Raw genomic sequence first — 27874 nt, 5'->3', positions numbered from 1 at the left:
GGTCAGAAGGAATGACTTTCATGTCGTCACACTTAAAACTGTACTCTACTTAGCTGGATAATGAAAGCTTTACACAGAGATATATGTCACTATTTGTTACCTTGCAATATACAGAGTGCCTGAGCCACCCCTCTGATTTACATTCACATAAAATGTCTAGAAATGACAGTTTAATTCTGTCTCCACCCCAACTATGTACATGATAGTAGGAAGCACACTGCTGATTCATCTGCTGCTGTAGAGGTTCAATGCTTTATGACTAGATCATTTAACATGTTGTCAATGAAGGATTGGGGCAGGTGAAATGGACTCTATTCTGAGGCACATTCCTCAAAATGTCCTTATGGAGACGAAGGAAAACCCCTGACAATTATGACAGTCATTTCCTGAACTTTACTCCCATGTAAATATCAGTGTCTTGCAGCAGGAAAGTAATTCAGACACAGGCTCGGCTTCCATTTTCACTTGTGCTGTAATATTCTCTTTTGATGTCAAGGATTATGACAAACGTGGAATGTTTTTTGTCTTGAAGTATATTGCACAACCGAAGGGTTGACACAGCAGTAGCACTCCTCCTCCATTTATTCTTGAGCTGGATTCCTTTCAGTGAAAGTTGTTTTCTAGCTTGTATATCAATGACACATTTTTTGCTTCTAGAAGTCTGAAGATGGCAAACTGTCAAAACTGTAACTTACAACCATCAGCGATGTTTATCATTTTCAGCAACTAGACATTGACCTTTCTGAGAAAAGTGTATAAAATGTATTATATAACTTTTTAATAGATAAATAAACAGTTTTGAAAATAACAGACATGCTACAACTCCAAATACAATTTATAACAATGAGACAGAATTAGAAAAAAATTGCTAAGATGATCCAGTTGTTAAAATTAATATACACTTTACAGGTACAATGATTTCAATAATTTTACCTTACTCAGTAAGGCATTATCAACAGAATAATACACTTCTGGAACAGGCACAAAAGAAATAGTACCAAACCAGCATTTGGTAATACTTGAGTTTTAAGATAAGAATACATTTCTGATGGTGAAAAATCTTTTCTCTGTACAATATGCACAATAGTTCAATCATTACATACACACATTTCATATGAAAAGTAGTCTACATTGTGAGTAGAGCCCTTTTAGCAACTCTCTCTCTTTTCCTTCTCTGCTTGTCTCTATTCCTCTTCTCCACTGTCGCATCAAGAAACAACTGTACACTCTGCTTAGCCTCAAGCTCTCTCTGCAGAAACTGAAGGCCATGTAAGTTGTAACCGACCACATCCTGGAAGAAAAATATACATATAAAAACAAAGATGATGTGACTTACCAAACGAAAGCGCTGGCAGGTCGATAGACACACAAACAAACACAAACATACACACAAAATTCAAGCTTTCACAACCAATGGTTGCTTAATCAGAAAAGAGGGAAGGAGAGGGAAAGACGAAAGGATGTGGGTTTTAAGGGAGAGGGTAAGGAGTCATTCCAATCCTGGGAGCGGAAAGACTTACCTTAGGGGGGAAAAAGGACAGGTATACACTTGCACACACAACCATATCCAACCGCACATACACAGACACACCTGTTTGCGGAGGTAATGTGAATAAAACTTAACGGGGTCGTTGTGGGTGTGTTGTGAGGGTGACATGGTATTAGAAGGTGGAAAGTGTAACATGAGGCTGAAATGAAAATGAAAATAAAAATATATGGGGAGAGATAAAGGTGAACTAGAAAGCAACTGGAGATCTGGTGTGAAAAAAGGCGAAAAAGTGTTGGTTAAAGCTGGGCTATGTTGATCCTGTGGTGAACTTGGGTTGGTAGACAACAATGTGCACAAAGGTTAGGTGGTTGTATGGCCGCCAAAACACGTTAAAGGGTGGAGAAATTCAGGAAAATTTCAAAAAAACTGCATGTAAATGTATTAAAAGGAGTGGTTTTGTGGTGGCAGATTATGAAAATGAGGCTAACAATTGTCTGACGAAGAAATAACGACATTAAAACCTGTGGGAAGCGACTAAAAATGATCGGTGATGTGGGAAAAATGGAAATGGAAATAAAGTGAAAGTTATTAGAACCAGCCGAAATGGTTGTTTAATAGGTGAAAGGAACTGTTTGTGAACTAGAAACAGTGGATTTTATAGCAGCGGTAGTGTTGAAAGCGAAAAAAAAAATTTTTTTTTTGGTTATGGTTTGGAAGTGGGTTACGTATTATTGAGTATATATAGGCGGGATAAAATTGTATAGTAGATTAAGGTAAAAAGGAGAAGGTGAATACAAAGTGAAACTAGTGGCAAAAACAGAGAGAGAAAATAATACGACAGAAAAGATTTCGAAATGCAACAGTGACAATAACAAATGCAATTGTTGGGTTCAAATTAATGATATGGATATAATAGAGGGAAATATTCCACGGGGGAAAAATATATCTGAAAGCCGTCTGTGTATGTGCGGTTGGATATGGGTGTGTGTGCGAGTGTATACCTGTCCTTTTTTCCCCCTAAGGTAAGTCTTTCCGCTCCCGGGATTGGAATGACTCCTTACCCTCTCCCTTAAAACCCACATCCTTTCGTATTTCCCTCTCCTTCCCTCTTTCCTGATGAAGCAACTGTTGGTTGCGAAAGCTTGAATTTTGTGTGTATGTTTGTTTTTGCTTGTGTGTCTATTGACCTGCCAGCGCTTTCGTTTGGTAGGTCACATCATCTTTGTTTTTAGATATATAAAATTATTAGAACTACCAAGAGTAAAAGGATATGACCAAGGAATAAAGGTTTTTCAGAAGAAAGGGGAACAGATGTGTGAGAGGGCAGTTTACAACAAAGCTGATGGCCAAAAACAGGACTTCTCAGAAGGAATCATAGATGAACTAAACTGTAAACAGTGTAATGAGTGTGTTATGGCAACACGAATGCATTAGGTATGTAGGAAATGAGCACACAAAAGGGATAAGATTCCTCCAAACCAATAATAAAACACACTTGCTTAATTTTTCTTCAATCAAATTACTGATGATATATTATGCGCTTTCTTAATGATACAACATATAGAAACAGAATAGAGCTGCAAACCTAAATCTGCGACCATATGATGAAAGCCTTCAATCTTTTACGGAAAAAAAAACATGCAAATTACTTACCCGAAGTTCATTCAATCTTCGAAATGTTATCTCCTGCAGCTGCTTAAGAACAGGAAGCAGATTCCGATTGCTTACAATAGGTCCATGATGCATCCTCACAAGAAATATCGAAACACGGCTTGCAAGTTCAGTCCCATAACTGCTGTATTTCAGTAGGCGTGGCAGAAGTGTCAGCAGTTCGCAGACTGAAGGAAATGGAAGCAATAGCAAGGCCTCCTCTAGTTCACTGAGGACAAACAGGAACAGTATTTAATATTCCTTTAAATATGATCAAGAAAGAGCCAGTTCCATTTTTACAATATTCTCATTTAATAACTACTAATGCACTGTTGAGCCTTTGCACTTCCATTTTCAGGTTTTCTAGCTTCCCTACTGTGGGTTCGCCCCTGTGTCCAGCCATTTCAGTTTTCTGTGATTTCTGTAAATTGCTTCAGGCAAATGTCAGGATGGTTCCTTTGAAAGGGCACAGCTGATTTTCTTCCCCATTGTTTCCAAAGCTTGTGCTCCATCTCTAATGACCTCATTGATCGGGATGTTAAAACACTAACCTCCTCCTCCTACAGGGTGAGAGGGTGGGAGTCAGTGAACTGAAATCGAAAAAAGATACGGATTTCTGGTCAGATGGATATAAGGTAATGGTATAACAGAAGTAGGATGCGTTCCATATAGAAAGGTAGGTCAGAGAGTGGGTGACTTTTAACAATCCAGTAATAGAATTACACTCATCAGAATTGAGAACAGTGCAATGTCAACAATAAAAATTCAGTTATACATGCTGAAGTCACAAGCAGAATATGAACGGCTAGAGAGAGCTTATAATAGTTTTAAACGGGTAACTCAATATGCACAAGGAGATGATAATCTAGTAATTATTATGGACTGTAACACTACAGAAAGGAACAGAAGATGGTGTTACAGGAAAATATGGGCTTGGTAGTAGTAATATGAGAAGAGAATGACTATTTGAGTTCTGCAATGTATTTCAGTTAGTAACAGCGAATTCACAGTTCAAAAATGACAAGCGGAGGAGTTATACTTAGAAACAGCTGGAGGACACTGGAAGATATCAGCTGGCTAACATCATATTCAGACAGAGATCACGAAAACAAGATTCTGGATTCTAAGGCTTATCCAAGAACAGAGATAGACTCACACCACAATTTAGAGTAGGTTGAAGTTTAAGAAAAAAAAAGAATCAACATGGAAAGAAGTGGAATATGGAAATACTGACAAATGATGGTGTGCATTTGAAATCTTTTGGACTGTAGTTGTTGTTGTTGTGGTCTTCAGTCCTGAGACTGGTTTGATGCAGCTCTCCATGCTACTCTATCCTGTGCAAGCTTCTTCATCTCCCAGTACGTACTGCAACCTACATCCTTCTGAATCTGCTTGGTGTATTCATCTCTTGGTCTCCCTCTACGCTTTTTACCCTCCACGCTGCCCTCCAATACTAAATTGGTGATCCCTTGATGCCTCAGAACATGCCCTACCAACCGATCCCTTCTTCTGGTCAAGTTGTGCCACAAACATCTCTTCTCCCCAATCCTATTTAACATCTCCTCATTAGTTATGTGATCTACCCATCTAATCTTCAGCATTCTTCTGTAGCACCACATTTCGAAAGCTTCTATTCTCTTCTTGTCTAAACTATTTATCGTCCATGTTTCACTTCTATACATGGCTACACTCCATACAAATACTTTCAGAAATGACTTCCTGACACTTAAATCTATACTCGATGTTAACAAATTTCTCTTCTTCAGAAATGCTTTCCTTGCCATTGCCAGTCTACATTTTATATCCTCTCTACTTCTACCATCATCAGTTATTTTGCTCCCCAAATAGCAAAACTCCTTTACTACTTTAAGTGACTCATTTCCTAATCTAATTCCCTGAGCATCACCCGACTTAATTCGACTACATTCCATTATCTTCATTTTTGTTGATGTTCATCTTATATCCTCCTTTCAAGACACTATCCGTTCCGTTCAACTGCTCTTCCAAGTCTTTTGCTGTCTCTGACAGAATTACAATGTCATCGGCGAACCTCAAAGTTTTTATTTCTTCTCCATGAATTTTAATACCTACTCCGAATTTTTCTTTTGTTTCCTTCACTGCTTGCTCAATATACAGATTGAATAACATCGGGGAGAGGCTACAACCGTCTCACTCCCTTTCCAACCACTGCTTCCCTTTCATGACCCTCAACTCTTATAGCTGCCATTTGGTTTCTATACAAATTGTAAATAGCCTTTCGCTCCCTATATTTTACCCCTGCCACCTTCAGAATTCGAGTCCTGAGACTGGTTTGATGCAGCTCTCCATGCTACTCTATCCTGTGCAAGCTTCTTCATCTCCCAGTACCTACTGCAACCTACATCCTTCTGAATCTGCTTGGTGTATTCATCTCTTTGTCTCCCTCTACGATTTTTACCCTCCATGCTGCCCTCCAATACTAAATTGGTGATCCCTTGATGCCTCAGAACATGCCCTACCAACCAATCCCTTCTTCTAGTCAAGTTGTGGCACAAACATCTCTTCTCCCCAATCCTATCCAACACCTCCTCATTAGTTATGTGATCTACTCATCTAATCTTCAGCATTCTTCTGTAGCACCACATTTCGGTCATACTGCAGTAATTAATACTTCAGAAAGCAGTTCAGTGAAAGAGGAATGAACATCTCTACAAAGGGCAATCACAGATGTGTATGTACAAGGAAGATAAATGCAAAGAAACTGTAGGTAACCAAAGAAATAATTCAATTGATCAATGAAAGCAGAAAGTACAAAACTTCTCAGGAAAAGTCAGGAATACTACAGTATAAGTAGTGGTGGGAACAACCAAATGAAAACAATTGATTCAGTCGGTTGTTGGAAACCAACAGACTCATTTGGTTGTAGTTGTACATAATGGCTGAATTATTTATTCATTATTTTGAGTGAAACTAGTCTATGGGAACAAACGAATGAAAATGATTCACTCAATTTGTCATAGTTTTGAATATCGACTGAATTACTCATCTTCCTTTCCTAGTGAAACCAATCTGTAAGTTTTCCATCAGTTGAACCACATATTCATTCTTTCAAATGAAATATTATTTAGTATTTTAATTGACTGAGCTATCCACTATGCTTCTCAGTGAAAAGATTATTTTCATCATTTAAAAATGATAATCATTTGAATCTAGTACTTGAGCACTTATTCAGCCATTCATCAGTGTGGAATATAAAAATATTGTGCAAGAAATTACATTACTTGCTGTGTATGTACGAATCATACCCATGCACACAAACCAGTTTATATTTTATAGATTTTGAAAATATTCCTCAGGCATGAAGTAGTACTATTCATATTCACACACTGGTACTTCAGTTTCACAGTTACACCTCCCTCTAGCCATCACAGCAAGCAGTCTGCAACCACCTTTGCACCTGCCTGGACCACTGGGAGAGACAATAGAGTGTCACCTGATCTTTAATGTATTAAGTTTTGTGCGAAAACGCTTGGCTGTTTTGGCAATGTTAAATTATTATTGATGACTGCACCTGTTACCGCCTATCATCAGTGTTATTCTCATTCCGATATTTACTTTTGACCAAGGACCAATAAGTAACTTTTAGTTCAGTTGTCCATCCATATTTATGAATAGATGTTTACTTAACAATGAACTCTGCATCTGCTGTAGATACTGCAATCATTAATACTACAGAAGGCAGTTCAGTGGAAGAAGAATGGACATCTCTAAAAAGGGCGATCACAGAAGTTGGACGGATAAATTGTAAGTGCAAGGAAGGTAAATGCACTAAATAGGTCAGGAATCCACTACACGCAGGGGCAGTTCCATGGGTAGCAGAAGTTGTGTGGCGTGGACTGGGCGTTTTTTTTTTTTTTTTGGGGGGGGGGGGGGGGGGGGGTCTTGAGTAAACACAAAAAGGGCTTCAGTCTCAAAGTGTGCAGGTAGAACACAGGAAGAACAAAGATCCAGGAACCGTCGGCATAACAGTTACAAAATGTCATAGCTGAGTTGGAAAAGTACCAGAGCTCCAAGTGCTAATAGAAAGCACTAATGCTCAAATCTTTATAGGCACTGAAATTTGGCTAAAGCTGAGGTAAGTTCAATCAAAATTTTTGCATAGGAGCTAACAGTGTTTAAAAAGGATAGGCTAAACACAGTTGGCAGTGGAGTGTTTGTTGCTGTTAGAAGTAGTTTATCTTGTAGTGAAATTTGTTTGAAGTAGATAGTTCCTGTGAGTTAGTGTGGGTAGAGGTCATCCTTGGCAATCGGAATAAAATAATAATTGGATCCTTTTACCAACCTCCCAACTCAGATGCCATAACTGCTGAAAGGTTCAAAGAAAACTTGAGTCTAATTTCAAACACATACCCAATTCATAATATTATAGTTGGTGGTGACTTCAATTTACCCTCAATATGTTGGTGGAAATACATGTTCAAATCTGGTGGTAGGAATAAAATATCATCCGAAATTGTGCTAACTATATTCTCTGAAAATTATTTTGAGCAATTAGTTCATAAGCCCACTTGACTAATAAACGGCTGTGAAAACGCACTTGAACCTCCTAGCAACAAATAATCCTGAGCTAATAAAGAGCATTAAAATGGATATAGGAATTAATGAACACAGGGTTGTCATCGCGAGACTGAATGTTGTAGCTCCCAAATCTTCTACAAATAAATGAAAACTATACCTATTCAAAACAAAGCAGATAAAAATTCACTTGACACCTTCCTGAGAGACAATCTCCATTCCTTCTAAATCAACAATGTAAGAAAAGTGCAGACCAGATGTGACTTGAATTCAAAGAAATAATATCAACAGCAATTCAGAGATTTACACCAAATAAATTAATAAATGAGAGAGCTGATGCCCTTGATACACAAAATGACTCAGAAACTGTTGCAGAAACAACCAAACAAGCACCCCAAATTTAAACGAACACAAAATATCCAAGATTGGTGATCTTCTACAGAAGACTGCAATTTAGCATGGACTTCAATGCGAAATGCTTATAACAGTTTCCGCGTAATACTTATAACAGTTACCACAGCAAAACTTTGTCTTGAAACCTGGAAGAGAGTCGGAGAGATTCTGGTTGGATGTAAAGTATGTTAGCAGCAAGACACAATCAATGTCTTCTCTGTGCAACAGCAATGGAAATACTGTCCATGACAGTGCTGCTAAAGCAGAGTTACTGAACACAGCTTTCTGAAATTTCTTCATCAAAGAAGACGAAGTAAATATTCCAGAATTCAAATCAAGAGCAGCTGCCTACATGAATAAGTTGGAAGTAGATATCCTTGGAGTAGTGAAGCAACTCAAATCACTTAATAAAAGCAAGTCTTCTGGTCCAGATTGCATATCAATTAGTTTCCTTTCAGAATGTGCTCATGCGATAGCTCCACAGCTCGGTGGCCAAAGACTGAAAAGTTGCACAGGTCATACCAATATTCAAGAAAGGTAGTAGGAGTGATCCACTAAATTACAGGCCCCTATCGTTGATGTTAATATGCAGCAGGATTCTCGAATGTATACTATGTTTAAAAATTATGAATTACCTCTCAAAGAGAACCGTCTATTGACATACAGTCAACTTGGCTTTAGAAAACATCATTCTTGTGAAACACAACTAGCTCTTTATTCGTACAGTGTGTTGGGTGCTTCTGAAAAGGGATTTCAAATTTATTCCGTATTTTTAGACTTCCAGATGGCTTTTGACACTGTACCCCACTAGCGGCTTGTAGTCAAATTGCCTGCTTATGGAATATCATCTCAATTATGCAACTTGATTTGTGACTTCCTGTTGGAGAGATCACTGTTAGTAGTAAATGATAGAAAGTCATAGAATAAAACAGAAATGATTTTTGGCATTCCCCAAGGTACTTTTATAGGCCCTCTGCTGTTCCTTACGTATATAAATTATTTAAGAAACAACCTGAGCAGCTGTCTTAGGTTGTTTGCAGATGATGCTGTTGTTTACCATCTAGTAAAGTCATGAGAAGATCAAAACAAATTGCAAAATGATTTAGAAAAGATATTTGCAGGGTGCAAAAATTGCCAACCGACCCTAAGTAAAAAGATCCTAGAAGAATGGGACCAACGACGACTGAAGAGAATCATTTAACATGACAGAAGTGCAACCCTTCCGCAAATTGTTGCACATTTCAATGCTGGATCACATTTCAATGCTGGACCATCAACATGTGTCAGCGTGCCTCACAGAGAAAATAAAAAATAGTATTTTCAGTTGTTAAACGACTTTTAAAGCAGAACTGCTACAGCTCCCGGAATGCTCTTCTGAGTTTAAACACTTCTGCTGGCCTCCAAACTCCCCAGGCATGAACATTACTGAGCATATCTAGGATGCCTTGCCACATGCTTATCAGAAGAGATCTACACCCCCTCATACTCATACAGATTTATGGACACCCTTGCAGAACTCATGGTGTCAATTTCCTCAGCACTACTTCAGACATTAATCGAGTCCCTGCCACGTCATACTGCGGAACTTCTGCATGCTCGCTGAGGCCCTACACGATATTAGGCAGGTGTACCAGTTTCTTTGGCTCCTCAGTGTAGGTAGGTTCTAGAGTGGAATTAAGGTTCATGGAGAAAGAATATCAGTGATAAGATAAGCAGACAACACTGCAGTCATCAGTGAAAGCAGGAAGAATTGAGAGACATGCCAACAGGAAACCATCTACTGATCATAGAATAAGGAATAAGCATAAAGAGAAGAAAGACAAAAGTAATGAGAACTAGCAGAAATGAGATAAGTGAGAAGCTTACTGTCAAAATTGGGGACCACAAAGTAGACTAAAGACTTCTGCTATCTTGGATGGAAAATTAGCCATGAAAAATCAGCTGAGCCAGCCGTTACAGGATGATGGACGAAGAAATGAAGACATAAATAGCATTCCAGCACAGGCAAAGAGAGCATTCTTGGCCAAACAAAGTCTATTACTGTAAACATTGACATTAATATGAGGAAGAAATTTTTGAGAATGTATGACTGGAGCACAATATTGGGTGGCAGTGAACCATGGCACTGTGGAGAACCAAAAAAGAAGAGAACTGAAGTGTTTGAGATATAGTGCTACAGAGGAAAATTGAAAACTAAATTGACTGATAAAATAAAAAAAATGAGCAGAGAAAGGTGTGGTAAACACAGCCAAGGTGAAAAGACAGGATTTATTTATTTTATTTACACGTCAAGTTCCGTAGGACCAAATTGAGTAGCAAATCTCCAAGGTCATGGAAAATGTCAGTACATGAAATTACAACATAAAACTAACAACAGATAAAATAAAATGTTTATGAACCTGAAAAAGTCAAGCCACAAGTTTAAGTAAACACAATCAACAATCAGCTTAATTTTTCAAGGAGCTCCTCAAAAGAATAGAAGGAGTGACCCATGAGGAAACTCCAGTGCCTCACAGAGAAAAGAGAATATAGCATTTTCAGTTGTCAAATGACTTTTAAAGCTGAACTGTACATTTGATAGCAAATTGTATGATATAAAATGATCAATTATCCTTAAACACACAGCCTTTTCAATAACTTTAGCAAACACTGGTGGCCTAGAAATAGGTCTAAAATTATCTACATTATCCCTTTCTAGATAGATGTGTTAAGACATCAGGGTATAACTTTCATGGTACTGGAGGGAGCTGTAGAGCATCAAAACTGTAGGGAAAGAGAAATTGGATCATATCTAACAAATAACTGAGGATGCTGAATATAAGTGCTATTCTGAGATGAAGAGGTTTGCACAAGAGAGGAAGTCATGGCGGGCCACATCAAACCTGTCATAGGGCTAATGGAGATAAAAAAAAACCACTGTTATTTCCATGCAAATGTGGGCACATGTAGGAATGTGTATGTTTACTTGCACTAGAAAAAGTGGGGTAGCTATGAAGTTAGAAACTTACCAGTGGTGGAGTAAGTTTCTATATTCTACACATCACTCAGCTACAGGTGAGTGCTTATTTTTTCTCATTTCTGTTTATTGTTTCTGTTCTCACAATATTTTACTACTGGCTCTCTACCATACCTGGACCTTGTTTTGCCCTATCTTCGTAGATGTATTTTCTTCATACAAAATACTCATTCGTCAATCTCTTGTTCATTCTTATTTCCATTCCTCTACCATATCTGCTTATTGCATTCCTACCAGTCACCTAGTGTTGCACAATTTTAACACTAACTGTTATTAACAAGCAATAATGAAACAAAAAACCAAATTGCAGTGCCCCACAGCTCTCTCAGCCTTAGCACTTAACTTATCACTGGTATCTGTTTCTCCACACACTTTTCCCAATCGCACTATCTGATCAAAAGTGTCCAGATACCAGTATGTAGTGCAGAATTGACCACTAGATGTCACAAGAAGCAGACCCGCTAGTACAAAAAGGGGCAGGGAATATTGTATTGTCAGTAGGGATGCAGAAACAGCAGAATGTGCCAGGCAGGAGAGCTCAGTGACTTCAAACATTGTCTAGTCATTGGAGTTGCCTGAATAACAAATCCATGAGATACATTTCAATACTTATAATGCTGTCCAAGTTGATTATTAGTGGTATGACTGTGAAGGAACAGCCATAGCTAAATCAAAATCAGGCACATCTCATGTACCCGACTGACAGGGACAGGGACTGTAAAGCATTGCTGAGGGCGGCTGCGGGGAGGAGGGGGGACCCTGAGTTCCAAAGTACTACTGGCAATCCAGCTAGCACAATAATGACTGTGTGTATAGAGTTAAAAAGAATGGGGGTACAATGGTTGAGCAGCTTCTCAGAAGCCTCAAATTTCTGTAGTCAACACTAAGCGACACTTGAGAAGCCATAAAGAGTGAAGCCACTGGACAGCCAATGACTGGAAACCAATGACTTCGAATGGAACATCATTGGGACAAGTTAGAATGTCGACTTCAGTGTAGATCCCAGCATCCAAAATCACTCCTTCAATGGTTTCAGCTCTTGAGGAAGAAGGGGGCTGCCAATTCTCCACAGACCTTCAGACACCTCATTGGAAGTGTCCCAGCAGAGTTCAAGCTGTAATAAGTGAAAAGGGTGTACACACAAAACATTAATGTCCACTAATATGTGCCTTGATATTTTTGACCAGACAGTGTATTCATTTTTATTTTTATTTCTTCATTCAGTACAAACATTGATAAATTTTCCAAACTCCACTTCTCAAGTAAGCAGGATTATTTACAATCATGTTTTTAGTTTTTTGAGCCTATTCTCTGAACATGATTTCTAATCCCTTCTTTTAAGCTTCTACAATGCTACCACCTTATTAACCATTTATATTCTTTCTTTACCAATTATTGCAACAACCACTTAAAAATATTTTCAATCATGCTTCCTCATTTTCAATCCCTCTTTTGCTCTGCATTCTGTCTCCTATCAACCCAACTGTGATCTTAACTCATTCTACCTTTGCCAGTTCAGAATTAACATTAATTTTCTAGTTTCTATGTTAGCCTACTTTCTTAGTTTCATATTCTTTTTTAAGGACACCCCAATGACTTTAATTTAGATAAAATCAAAATTTGTAAACAATGTTATTGGTATAAAAAGGAAAATGGCACTCACAAATTTATTAAATTCACAGAAAGACAGACTGTCGGCCCACTACTTACCTTCAAAGACACTGCTCCCAGTACAGATGATAGAAGCATATAAAAATACATAGATGCACTACCTCTAACTTTTTGAACCACAGTTTCTGTATCTTTCCAACACTCACCAAAAACCCTCCCAAAAATTTCAGTCATTAATGGACAAGCCAGTTTCATCTTACTCATAACTTCATCATGGTGGGTCATACCTGCAAAATAATCTGGTAGATGACTATGGATCCATCCTATGTCAACCTTTTCAACACTGAATGGGTATTCCTTACCCCCAAGACACTGTATCACCTGGTGTAGTACAAGTTCATGAATGGTATGTTTGGGGATAGGACTAATAGTGACGTAAACTATTCCATTTCCTCAGACAGCTTAACTTTGCTTCTCTATCAAAATTTACATGGTAATTCTCAAAAATTCCATGTCACCTAATTGCTACTTGCACTGAAACTTCAGTCCACATCAAACTAACCAGAATTGGGCTTTCGCTGCCCCATGCACCTACCCTCAACTACCGACTAGCAGTCCAACCACTGGTAAAGTGCATACCATTAAAGGCAGGGGTACACTTGAAATTATTAATGTTATTTACCAGCTATGCTGAAAATTATCTACAGTACGGCTCAAGAAACACAAGAGCTTACTATGCCATATAGACTGCTTGGGTCCTACTAACAAGCATGTATCTGTGTAGTCTGGATATAGGAACTAAATAGACAACCTATTCTCACATTCTAAATACCTCCTGACCTATGTTAGCTCACCTCCATCCTATTCATTTACTTCCTTTATATGGGTGTTCATTATGCTTTTCATTTATATGCTTATTTTTCTCCCTTCTATATTTCCCCCCGCCCCCCGTTGTTCACTTTCTTGTGCCCCACAATATTATTTATATTATTACCATCCTTTTCACTTAACATATTTACTTTAGATTCTTTTTAAGACCACCACCTCTCACAGACACTATTTCCTTCATCCTAGTCTCCATTCCTTCTAGTACCATGTGGGTCCCTCTTACCCATATCCTGATGGCAAACCCCACTCTCAACTATTAAGTAGGAAACTGTGGTGCTAAAATTTAGGAGTACCATTTTTATTAATTTTTATGTATTAAAGAGTAGTTCAAATCCTGCAACTGAGAAGGCAAAGATCAAGGTAATAGGAAGAGATGGTTTGAACAAGGCTAGACAGAATATGAAAACTATGATTAGCAAAAATGGGAATCTGCTAATGACCCAAAGTACAAGATAAGAAAAAGGTGGTGTTGGTGATAACAACAACTGTTAACTTGAAAAGAAAAAATTTACTGGACAACTGAACATTTAAATCTATATTCCTTTCATGAGAATACTACCTGGATTTAATACGCTGCAGTACTTCAAACAGGTACTCATTCGAATTTGCAGCTTTGTAGGCCTGCATCAGCAGTGGAAGTGGAGGAGCAGTCTGGGCTGATGCTTTACTTGCCGCATGTTCTTGCAGTTGTAATTCATAATCTTTTATCACTTCCAATGCCTCCAATAGCTGCTCAGCCTATTAAAATGAAACTCTGTAGTAATTGCTATTAGCAACACAATTCACAGTTTAACTTAAGATGCTACTTTTTAAAAATATCTTATGGTAAAAACTGACACCATACAAACTGCCAACTACAATAATCATGAGAAAATAATCTTCTTTACACAAAAGGAACAACTTCAACTATGTGAAGATATGTGACTGCTGTGACCCAAACCTTGCAAGACATGCACCCATCCATTCAGTGAAATAATGGAACTTTCCTTCAGGAGCCATGACATTAATTAATTGGGACAGAAAAAGTAAAAGAAAAAAGTATGTATTTAAAAGAAAAAGTAAAAGAAAAAAGTATGTATTTAAGATAATAAGACACCTGATGAGAACGTCAACAGGTGGAAGCTGAAAAGTCTTGGAAAAAGATTGTAGATGTCTCAGGTTTCCTCAGCACAATTGATTAATGGTGTGCTTTCAAGTGTTCAACTGAATTGTTGATTTCATTTTTACATACAATATTTTGACTGCTCCAGTCATCTTCTGAAAATCACTTGGTCAGTCACTGAAGCACTTTGCATAAAAATGGACTCAATAATTCGGCTGAACACCTGAAAGCACGCTGTTAATGCACTACAGATTTGACTCCATGGCACGGAATGAGGAAACAGAAGTGTAGCAGAGAAAGTCCTAGCATTACTGAAAGCTGAAACTGTACTGTGTGATTACTGAAGTATTCTTTCAACATTGCGTAAAATATAGAGAAAATATAAGTACATCTGAGGCAGTGTTTTGCAAGATTTACATGTGACACATCTGTGGGGCATGGAAGCCTTGTGACGATGGGTTATTAGCAAGAAGAGAAATTGCTGTTGCTGACAACTAGGAACGGAAATAAGCTCACTGCACAAAAAAATTGATCACCACCCTCCCAGTAACATACAAAATGCCCACAACCCTTCCTAGCGGTTTCTAAATGTAAGAGCCAATACTAAAGCAGCAATTACTGTCTGACAGAAAATTATTATTGATACTAAAACAGCATAACTATCTGACAGAATACTTATATTCAAATGGTTTCCAAGCTCATACGCTTTATCACCTGTTACTGGAAAGTATAAATTTCAAGGACAGGCAAGAGTTCCAGTAGTTCATTGGATCTAACTCTGCTGTACATAATTATTTATGCATTTATTTTACCTTTTATGCCTTTGTTACAATTTTTTACAAATAATTTTTTTCAAAAGCTCTTTGGTGAGAGCTCAAATGGAATGAAAAGAAACCCTAATGCATGGTAAAAAACATTTTGCAAATATCTTTCATGTGCACCAAGATATTTTCGCATTATGAAGGTATAAATTCAAATTCCACCAAACACAGCATGTTAGTTTCCGAATCACTGAAATCGAGAGTGCGATGTGTTTTTGTAAGTCAATCATGACTCATGTCACATGATCTCAACAGGCAATGACAGCAGATATTCAGAGCATAGACACATGATGTAGTCAGCCAATAGCAACATAACTGTTAAGCAGTGTGAATGCACAAACAGGAAAGGTTAGTGATTTAAATTAATGTACACAGTGTAGCTACAAGAAAAGCTAAGTTTTCATGTATAATGCTGGTCTCAAAGATTAATAAGCTACAAGAGGAGTTAAGATTTTACATACAATACTGGTCTTTATTGCCTATGTTATATTTTAAGATACATCACACAAATGTGCCAATAAAATTTTAAATAATGACGTAAATGTCGAGTCTTCTGAGTTCAAAATTCTTCTAAGTGGCTGGTCCTCAAAGTGTTAAAAGTTTTAAAATGAGAGTCAAATGCTTAGTGATTTAAGAACTACATTGCACATTCTCATTCGTAATATAATTCAGCTTGTGTAAAAGAAATTTTACTTTGAAAACAATGTTTTTCAGGGACCGATGACCTTTGCAGTTTGGTCCCTTTAATCTTCAAACCAACCAACCAATGTTTTTCAAACCACTATTCATAATATTTTTCAGCGAGCTGTTACAATCGGGTTCATTTCAGCAGTTGCTAGAGAGTGCCAGAAAGCAAGCGTTACTGTGTGTGCACAAATATGATGTGTAGGAAGCCCATATGTTCATACATATAAAGCATTAAGAGATCTTACATTGTGCCATAAAAGAAACAGGACATCAGAGGATACTCCAAGAGCATCGGAATTTCGTATACCATACTAAAATGCAAAATTTGGCTTAAACTGCAGATTTGAATATCCAGAGACATGAGAGCTGTAAACGAAGAGGATACAGCAAACTCGTGAAATGTAAACACAGCCCATGTGGAGACTACCCCCGCAACCCCTACACCTCTAATTGCTCTGCGCATGCATGAATCTGTCAGCTCGGGTGTGATAGAAAAATTAGTCTGGGTAGCAACTGGCTGCTTGTTGCTACTGTCAACACAGTTAACAGCCACACTTCAAGTAGCCAGAAGCAGGAAAAGGTATTGCTCTTACACGACTCAACTGCACATGGGCATGTGCATGTGCCTGCTGGCAACTGCTCAAATGAACCTACTTCAACAGTTGTGACGACGTGCTCATTGGAAGCAGTTTGTTGTTATGAAGTATTACATAGTCTTCATCCTAAAGCTTTTGACAGATTTTGCTCTTGGCAGGTGCTTGTATGTGCAGTGTGTGTTTTCTTGTTGTAAATGGTGCATTTCCTTTGCAACTAAGTTTTATTATTTTTTATTTAATTTTTTCCTTGTTTATGTTTCATTGGCGCAGTATTATTTTGCAGTAGCTGGAAGCAGTAATATTCTTTGTTAGGGTATCAGATCTCACCAGTCAAAATAACAAAAATTTTAACTGAAAACTGAAACAATGAAAAAGTTCCATAATTCTAAAAAAAACCTGGGTTTTTTCCAATTTTCTCCTAGATGAAAAAATTCCCAGGTTTTTCCCACAGCATGTACACCGTGACAACGTACCCTGTGTCATCAGCTTCGCAGACACAGATGAATAACCTTTGGGATGCCCATGATTTATATCTGTTTTGCCACTCAGTGACAGTGGAATTGTCTCCACTGTTAAATGTCAACCTTCAAAACACCTGCCACTCTACCCATCTCGTTCAAAGTCATAGACGTTCCTAATAGCTTTTATATCCCAGGTGACTATTTTTGTTTTGTGAACTTACATTACGTGTAAAGATAGGGGAGAACAAAAATAAAAAAAATTAAATACTTATTCAGTTTCTGAAATACAATTTTTGGTTTGGTTGTTTTTATGTAACAAGCAATCAATAACGTCAGAGCACCTGCTAGATTTTGAATACTTTTCATTAGCCTTGTATTGGGCAATAATATTCATATTTGTATACTACACTTTAACAAGTCCAGTTAATTAAACTACTTTCTTGTGCTTTGCTCAGGACTAACTACTTCTTTAATACATTAACACATCCCTATCTGCTTAATAATCTATCATCTGTCTACTGTAGACACACACCAAACACATTTGTTCATGTCACCAAAGCGGAGTTTTTTCCTGTCTGAATACATTCCTGCAGGATTTATTCCCTGACACTGGCAGTGAAATAATAATGTGGAACACACGCTCACATCACCTTACAATTGGCAGCCAAAATAGTTTTACAACTGACACTTTACTAATACTGGGTTTTTTGCAAGTTTTCATTTATAGTGTTTTGAAGTTAATTAGTTATTTTCATGTTCCAGCGATGATGTTAATGATATCTCATTATGATATTGGATATTTCCAATGGGTTATAAACATGATACATTACTTTGGTGAAAATATTGCTATTCACTGACGCTTGCATGAGAGGATTTAGACTGTACTTACAGTGTAGTCCGTGACTGAATATTCCATTCTTACACTCTCAAAACCACACTCATTTGTACAAAATTTTAATCTCTAATAAAACTCACCATGTAAGATATGTTTGTCCACAAGATCTGGCACCGCATTACATTTAATAAAAAACTGAAATACGGGCTTTTGTTGCTTCTTCTCCTGAAATTAACTTAATGACTACCTATCTTTGGTTGACAAAGAAGGGATACCCCATTTTTTCTTCAAACAATGGAAACTCCAGGTAAGAAAATCAACAATGTAGGAAACGATAGATAGATTGCTACTTACAGTAAAGAAGACACGTTAAGTTGAGACAGGCAATTGAAAGACACTTACATTAAGCTTACGGCCTCAACCTTCATCAGCAAAAGAGAAACATACAGCATTCATACACACAAGTAAGCACACATTATGCATACATGATCACCAACTCTGGCAGCTCGGCCCGGCCTGAGTTACTGGAGTTGGCAGTTATGTATGCACAAGGTGTGCTTGTGCGTGTGTGTGAATGGTTTGTGTTTCTCTTCTGCTGATGAAGGCTACTGCTTGAAGCTTTATGTAAGTGTCTTTTAATAGTGCCTGTTTGCAACTTAACATGTCTTCTTTACAGTAAGTAGCAATCTACCACTTCTCCATCAAGCATTTTTCATTTCCTTTCTCAGTCACACAAATTGCATTACTTTTCTTCTTTTTCTTGTGGATTATCTACAGCCGGCACTGCTTCTTTGTCCCCAACTGCCATCTTCTTCTGTGGTGACTTTCTCAATGTTCATTTTCCTTGCTACCATTGCCGTTTCCAAAATCATTCTCCCAGTTGTGTTGTGGCCGACTCTTTATTTCCACTGGACTGGTATCCATTGTAATAACCTATCCATTGTATTACCGTATCTATCATTCATCCTATTCACATGACCAAATCACATTATCCTTTGTCGGATTATGTCATTTCTTATCCTATCCATCAGAGTACAGCTTGAGGTTCATCGTAAGTAATCGTTCTCAGTGGCAACAGGCCCAGATCTGGGGAGGGGAGGTGGAGGGAGAGAGGTTGGGGGTGGGGGGTGGGGCGGGCAATCCAAGGTACCTGCTCCAGGTGGCAATTTCATATTCTTGAAGGAAAAAACCTTGTTTTGCAATGCGCCTAAAACCAACGTACAATGGCCTATCTATTGTTCATATGATTTTGAAATGCATCTCTCTTGGTTTTTGAACATTTCTGAACACTTTCTAAGTTGATTTCTGAATGAATACTAAGTTAATTTCTGAATGAGTGCATAGTGTATGGGATATCTCTGCCAGAGGAATCCTCGTCACATATAGAAATAAAAAACTTTCCCCACAGGCAAAAGCGGGAGGGGCTATATGAGCTGAGCCAAATAAACCGGAATGGGTGAATGCCAATCGCTGTTCGTTTATGTAGTTGTTTGGGTGTGTGAATTATAAGTGTTATTATAATTCACTAGCAAAATCCATAGATTCAGACTACCAGAGTGGAAATAAAGAACTAACAGGAACAACAGGTAAGAAAGATTACATAGATTACATATTATCTTCTCAATGTACCCACGAAAATGAAATTTTGACAGATAATTTTTGCCAGATTGCTACACTACTAAGGGTCAGTTGTACAGAGAGCTAAGGATTGAAGAAATATGTAATGGTTTGCTTGTCTCTTGCCTTACTGAGTTTTTGTTTCCTATATTTAATTTTATGTCACACAAAAGAGAAAGTTATTGGGGGGGGGGGGGGAGGGGGGGGGGAGGGGGGGGGGGGACAAAATTTTCTGAAGAGTGTAGGATATGAAACCAGCTGACTGGGAGCAGGAGAGGCACCATAGGATCTCTTAAATTCCACTGTCCTGAATATATGATCAATAGCTCCCATTACAAAATAAACACGTTTGAATTCCACAGAGCGAAATATAGTGATGTGCGAGAGAAGAATGCTGTGTGTGCTACAAAATGAACGTATTTTTGAAAAATCTATTCTTTTTTTAAATTTTTGATGCTCTATCTCAAATGCTCGAAGAGGAGGGTGGACACCACTATCAAGTTTTTGCCCCGGTTCATAAATATCGTAGATCCAGGACTGAGTGGCAAACAGCCTTTTTTTACAAAACTTCACCTTGGACTATAGTCTAATACATTCTCTCCTTTCTTGTTCATCTTATATTTTTGTTCCGCAGAACAGAGTTCATTGCCCTTGTTACAGCTTATCCTTTATTAATAGTATCAGTGATCTCATAATTACTTGTGCCGTCTATTAAATAACAGTCCATGAGATTTTGTCTTTTCCACACCTACAATTACTTCTCCATCAACGTCTAAATTATTTACTTTTTACATTCCTGGCTATGAACTCACACTACTTCATGTTTATCATCAGGCCAGCCTTATTGTATTTCTCTTTAAGCTTTCTTATCATATCACTCAGATCATCTTCAACTTCTGCTAGTGCACCTCGTCACCTGCAAAATACATGCTAAGTATCTTGGTGCCCTCTACTGTCACTGCCAAACCTGGCATTTTCTATGCCAAGTCTGCACAACTGCTCCTAGATATAGCTTAAAAGGGTTGGAGACAGCCCATACCCTTGCTGCAGATCCTTATCCATCTCGAATTCTTCTGTCGAACTATTTCTATCCTTACTCTTGCTGCATTACTTTCATAACAGCTTTTCACAATCTTTGAGCTCTCTCTCTCTTAGAAGTTTTCCTACAGTCTGTTGGTGTGTACATTACCATATGCTATGTCTAGGTCAATCAAGGCAACATGCATCTCCAGTCCAACATCTGTGCATCTTTCACTTATTAGTTTCATTGTGAAAATGTCCTCCATTACTGACCTTCCTGCTTGAAATCCTTCTTGCTGCTTGCGACTTGTTTCTTTTTCCACCAGGTCTTGGTTATTACAGGATCCTTTTTTACAAATCAGGCTTTTGCTTTCACTATGATGGAGCATCGTCTTCATTCAATAATCTTTCAAACAGCCTCCTTAGCATCTCCAACAATTTCAGTGGACCAAACTTCACCAGCTCTGGATATACTGAGCCATATCCTGGTGCCTTCTTCATCTTTACAGCTCCTCACAGCCTGTTGAAGAACTTTTACATCTAAATGCCATAACTTCTGTTGCATCTTCACTTTTCTTTCTCTCTAAATTCTTTAAAATCCACCACCTCATCACAGTTTTTTATCCTTTAATTCAATGTCTCTTCTCCAATGTCAATTGCTGCTGCACTCTAAATGTATGTGTATAATTATGTCTATCAATCTCTCCAGTATTCAAACAGATTTAAACTGTTGTTATTTCTATTGTTGTGGATACTATTCTACACTCTTTTTCAATGTTGGACTCTATACAGAACGTAAAACCTATTGTAACACAGATTATGCAACTCATGTCATAATTAACACACGAAGGAAAGTCCAATGACTTCATGGTAAATGGAAATTGTCCTAAGTGTTGACACATGAAGCAGTTTCTTTTGAAAATTTGTAATATCTGTAAGCAAACATTACGTCTACAGCAACAATATAGGACATGGAAATGACCACATTTTAAAATTGCAATTCACTTAATAGATGCAAAATAAAAATAAACACAGGATAAGATGTTGCTACAGTACACCACGCAGAAATCTGTATCTAATAACTTACAGCCTGCTCACTGCCAACTGTCTTCTTGGATGGGAGATTAGGTGCAATGTGGCCAGGCACAACGGTATCCTCACCAGTTACAAGATTGTTGCTGTCTTCTTGTTCTCTTTCCTGTTCTTGCTCATCTTCTAAAACAAGAGGTTCGGCAGTTTTTTCAAACAAACGCAAGACTCTATCTGATCCTGCACTCACAACCCACTGTCCATTTGCACTCACACTCAATGCCCAAGCCTCTCCATGATGAGCCTGTTTGAAAAGTAAATCACATGTATGATTGTATACACAAAAACATACTGTATATTTATATAGTCCTTAACATCGCTTGCTAGACTTTACATAGTTTATACTTTCAGTGTCAGATGCTTTCCACTAATACACATGCTGTGTAAATGAACAATTCACCAACAGCATACAATTCTGAACATGAAAATTAAAAAATTAACATTTGTCTATACTGAATGAAATTGTGATCACATGTAGCATAAATGTTGAAATACAAAATAAAAGTGATGAAATGGAAATGTCACTCTGACACAAACCACTTCAAATACTAGAAGTGAAACATCAGAACTAAGCCCCATATGAATTGGGACATACAAAAATTCACAAAGCTAAATGATTTGTCCTCATGAATTGGAAATGTCACTCTGACACAAACCACTTCAAATACTAGAAGTGAAACATCAGAACTAAGCCCCATATGAATTGGGACATACAAAAATTCACAAAGCTAAATGATTTGTCCTCACAAAGTTAAATGATTTGTTCCCCAGCAGAAAGTCACCACTGTGTAAGAGTAGACAACAGGGTAAATCTAATCTATAGGGACACTGATTAGTGGGCGATTTCTGCTGGGGGGGGGGGATACATATTTACGACAACAACTAAATCAATGACATAAGTTGGCACACACAAGATATGCAATATGAGGTGTGATCATAAAGTAACGTGAATTTTTGTTTTTCTTTTTATTTATTCATCAACACCAACTTTGTCCTCTTCAAAGCAATCTCCCTCTGGTATAATACATCTGCACCAGTATTTTTCCCAAACTTGAAAGCTGTTCTGGAATTCACCTTTCATTATGATGTTCAACTCCTTCAGTGATTCTCTTTTTATGAGGTCTTTTCAAAAAATCTGGAACTCTGACCACAAAATTTTTCTACGCTTACCTTTCACTTATTGTGTATGGTCTCCTACGAAACACTCTCCTCTACAATTGACACACTGCTCCCAATGCCATTTCCACTTCCGGATGCAGTCTTGGTACGCTTCTTGCTGGATTGCAAAAAGTGCCATCTGAGAATTTTCTTTGATCTTGTCTCCCATTGCAAATTTTCATGCTTTCAATGGCGTTATCAACTTTGGGGGAAAAAAAAAAGTCCGTAGGGGCCAGGTCTGGAAAGTGCAGAGGATGAGGCAGCACAGTTATTTCATTTTTTTGTGCAACAGTCACACATGACTCATGAGCCATGGGACGGACTTGGCAGCAACATGATGCATTCCAAGACACTGCGTCAGAATTTCATAACATGATCCAACTGAAATGTTACATTCTTCTGCAATCTCTTGGACAATCAGTCTTTGATTGACATGCACAATTTTGTTGACATTCCTAACACGAGTGTTATCAGTAGACACTGAAGGGCGTCCTGAACGAGGGTAATCTTTAATTTCCGTCCAGCCATTTTTAAACCGTGTGAACCATTTGTAACACAGAGAATGGTTTAAGCACTTGTTACCGTAGGCTTCCTGCATCATTTGTTGTGCCTGTAAAATGGTTTTCTTGAGCTTCATATCAAATTTAATGCAGATGTGTTGCTCCTCTAACTTTGTCATCTTGAAATTCACAAACTGTGCAACACAACATTCTATTCAATACAGCACTGAACAGTAACTAACGAACATACAACAATGAAACTTGCGGCAGTTACACATTAAACACAGGTGCATGCATGGATGCTAACCGTATTTCCCTCCAACACACCACAGGCACCAAATTATGAACATTCCAGAATTTTTTGAACAGATCTCATATCTCACCAATGGCGGCAAAACGAAGTCCTTTCATAATTCTCTACAGCCTCAGGAGTAGAAAGAAGACGCAAGTGGTCGCGTCCGGTGAAACTGGTGTCTAAGGCAACATATCAGTTTTGGCTTTTGCCAAAAAATCATGAACGAGCATTGAGGTGTGAGCAGCAGCATAACAGTGGTGCAATTTCTGCAAGTAGTTTTGTGATGATTCTGACCGTTTTCTTCGGACAGCTTCATGTAAACAGCACTTAACTTTCAGGTAGTATTCCTTATTTACTGTACAACCAAAAGGTAGGAACTTGTGATGCACTATCTCATTGTAATCAAAGAAAACAGTGAAAAGAACCTTCACATATGATCAAACCTGTCAAATTTTTTTCAATCTTGGCTCTTCAGGCAGTTTGCTTTGGGACGATTGGGCCTTGTTTTGATATCACATCTGTATACTCATGTTTCATCACCTGTTATAATCTTCTTTAGAAGTTCTGGATCATTGTCGATGTCATTCTGCAATTCCTGAGCAATGCCTGCATGATGTTGTTTTTAGTTACAATTACTTGGCATGAGCCAAAGGATATGCCAACATCATCAGTAACCTCTCTGATGGTAATTTGGTGATTTACCAGAGCACTATTCTTTACTGAATAGTTATTTATTATTCCATGAACTGGTTTTTGAACCTTTTCAGGTTCACCTTCAGATGGTATCTGGCAGTTACACAATTGTTTCTAGCATAATTCTGAGTGTCGTCTCTGTGATAAGAAGATGGCATCTGCTTTAATATATCACCATGACTATTGCTTATCTGCTGATATGGTTGTAAATTTAGTTTTTTACTTATTGTGACAGTATAGGTGGCTTTTTTTGTTAATATACATCTGTCTTTCATTTTGATAACCAGTTGGTATATCACTTCACATACTTTTACACACTCTATACTCATTTACACTGTGACAGCGAAACTTTGCCAGCATCCAGTATGTGCTTTACAACTGTTGCTTGTAACAAAGATCTTGACAGAAAAATATGGCCTCAGCCTACTTTGCTCAGAGATGTAATTTATTCTTGTTTACATGTATAGGAGTCATTAGAAGAGCAAACATTTTAATCAGAATGGCAATAACATGAGAGCACAAAATAAAGTAAATAAATGAATCAATTACTACAAGAACAAACTTCCAGTGATCTAATGTCTTATTTCTATTCATATATTAACGTATAATACAGTCAGTTTATGAGCAAATATTTTAATCGAGGCTCGCATTAAAATGAATGTCCAGGAATAAAATAATACACATTTATAGTATTTGCAGTGAGATACAGCTGTTTGTATGACCATGACCTTTATGTTTAAATTTAAAACAATAACAAACATGTAAGTGAACTGATGGTTTCTTTCTGTTCTTACGTTAACTTGATCTGGAATATTAGTAAGAGTAGTTTGTGTTTATTTTAGCTAAAGGTAATATGTATAAAAGTTACAGTGTTTGTACTGAACTAAAGCTGTTTGTATAACCATACACTTTATAAAAACCAAGAAGAAAAGTTCAAGTGAACTATTGACTTATTTATGTTCTTACATTAATGTGATATGGAATATTAGTAAAGGTAGATTTGGTTTGTTTCAGCTAGAAGTAATATGTATAAAACTACTGATTTAAATATAATAGAGGGAAACATTCCACGTGGGAAAAATATATCTAAAAACAAAGATGATGAGACCTACCAAACAAAAGCGCTAGCAGGTCGATAGACACACAAACAAACACAAACATACACACAAAATTCAAGCTTTCGCAACGAACGGTTGCTTCATCAGGAAAGAGGGAAGGAGAGGGAAAGACGAAAGGATGTGGGTTTTAAGGGAGAGGGTAAGGAGTCATTCCAATCCCGGGAGCGGAAAGACTTACCTTAGGGGGAAGTCTTTCCGCTCCTGGGATTGGAATGGCTCCTTACCCTCTCCCTTAAAACCCAATCCTTTCGTCTTTCCCTCTCCTTCCCTCTTTCCTGATGAAGCAACCGTTTGTTGCGAAAGCCTGAATTTTGTGTGTATGTTTGTGTGTCTATCGACCTGCCAGCGCTTTTGTTTGGTAAGTCTCATCATCTTTGTTTTTAGATATAAAGTACTGATTTATGTTGACAGTAGTAGGCTTTACCACTTAGAAATATAGTACAGGTTTTATTCTGTGGTAGGGTATTTACATTGATGATGATGATGATGTTTGGTTTGTGGGGCGCTCAACTGCGTGGTTATCAGCGCCCGTACAATTATCCAATCTTTGCTCAGTCCAATTTCGCCACTTTCCTGGATGATGATGAAATGATGAGGACAACACAAACACCCAGTCATCTCGAGGCAGGTGAAAATCCCTGACCCCGCCGGGAATCGAACCCGGGACCCCGTGCTCGGGAAGCGAGAACGCTACCGCGAGACCACGAGCGGCGGACGGGTATTTACATTGACACCAGTGTAGAGGGATAGGGACAGGGGGTCGGGGAAGGAGGGGGGGGGGGGGGCGGTGTATGGTTGGTTGAGTGGTTACTTGTTTTGAACTAGTAAGTCTTCAAAGTTCTGAAGGAATTTTTTTAGATCCCAAACCCAACTAAAAGATAAGCTGCTATACTACAAATGCTATGTTGATGACACTCGCATTCTATTCAATGGGACAGCAGAAGAAATACAAAATCTAGCCAAAGAACTTAATAAATTACACCACAAAATTCAATTCACAGTACAACATGAAACATCAGAAGGCAATTAATTATCTTGATTTAAAGATCTTAAATAAAAATTAGAAGCATAATTTTCAAATTTTCAGGAAGCCAACAACCACCAATATTACCATACGCAAGTCCTCTTGCCATCCAGACCAACATAAAAAAACATTCTTCAGAACAATGGTTGATCGCATGCTTACAATCCCAATTGAAAAATACAGAAATTTCTAAATGAATTGTCTCCAGAAATGGGTATAATCCTGGAATAAAAGATAAACTAATCCATAAAGCAAAATTAAATCAACCAACTGCGGAACAACCACCCACAAACAAGAAGACCACATTTTTAAGCCTGCCTTTCTTAGAGAAGATTTCTCACGAAATTGCCAAATTCTTCAAGACATACAACATAATAATAAGCTTCTTAACCAACGACAAAATACAAAATAAAATCATACACAACACTACAACCACTATACAGTAGTATCAAAAGTCATTTGTAACTCATGTTGTGACAAAGCAAGCTGGGATATTTTTACTTCCTCTCTTGTTTTGCCATCTGCCTTCTTAAATTTGTTTGTTCATTTCTGACTAATTACCATTAACAAACATGAGTATAATCTGCATTTTCATAAAAGGGAAAGGTTGGCCCTCAGTTAAATAAATAATAAAAAAAGGGATCTAATTTTGTGCTTAGTTTTATGTATGTAATTGATTTTTCTAATTTATTTTGACTATTCCTAGTTAATATCTTTTGTTATAGAGTGAAATCAGTAATTGTTTTGCAAATTTAATTTTATTGTTGACTTATAAACAAATATAATTTCTGTATTAATTATAAACATGTTAGTAAAGCCAGCTCTTAATTCCAAAGTAATTAACAGTTTTGTCAAAAGTATTGTTTGCATAATGATACCTGTTAATTTCATCATCTAAACAAATAATTCGGCCTAACCCTTGTAGTAGAAGAAACTGTTAATAAAGAATGAATTTTTCGATGTATTCAACTGATTTAATGAGTGATTTTTTAATTGTAATATATGTAACTTAAACATTGAACAGTACCTATTCTTTTTTGAGGATATATAAAGGCCCAATTTCTGTGCTCGAGACAGTCAGTCCATGGCCAAATTTCAGACAAGAAACTTGTGTTGGTTGGAACGACAACAATGCATCAACTTAACCATGAAATAAGTGTAACAAAAATACGCTGTGTAAAAACAATGGCAGTGTCTGTTAAATTTATTTGAAAGACTGTGAATTGTGTGGTTAGGTTGATACTGCTCGTAGATGTG

The 27874-nt window shown here is 37.6% G+C and overlaps 1 protein-coding gene across 1 annotated transcript in view; it reads right to left on the bottom strand.

Annotated features, from left to right (window-relative positions):
• Positions 1-791: 791 nt before the first annotated feature.
• LOC126176882 (WD repeat-containing protein 3) overlaps positions 792-27874 on the bottom strand; it is a 121609-nt gene continuing 94526 nt past the window's right edge. The window contains 4 exon segments of the mRNA XM_049924082.1: positions 792-1291; positions 3143-3368; positions 14161-14339; positions 21828-22073. Of these exon segments, the coding sequence (XP_049780039.1) occupies positions 1127-1291; positions 3143-3368; positions 14161-14339; positions 21828-22073 (816 nt within the window). The 3' untranslated portion in view covers positions 792-1126.

Source organism: Schistocerca cancellata, chromosome 3, assembly GCF_023864275.1.
Source record: "Schistocerca cancellata isolate TAMUIC-IGC-003103 chromosome 3, iqSchCanc2.1, whole genome shotgun sequence".
Lineage (NCBI taxonomy): Eukaryota > Metazoa > Arthropoda > Insecta > Orthoptera > Acrididae > Schistocerca > Schistocerca cancellata.
This window is presented reverse-complemented; position numbering and strand designations above follow the sequence as displayed.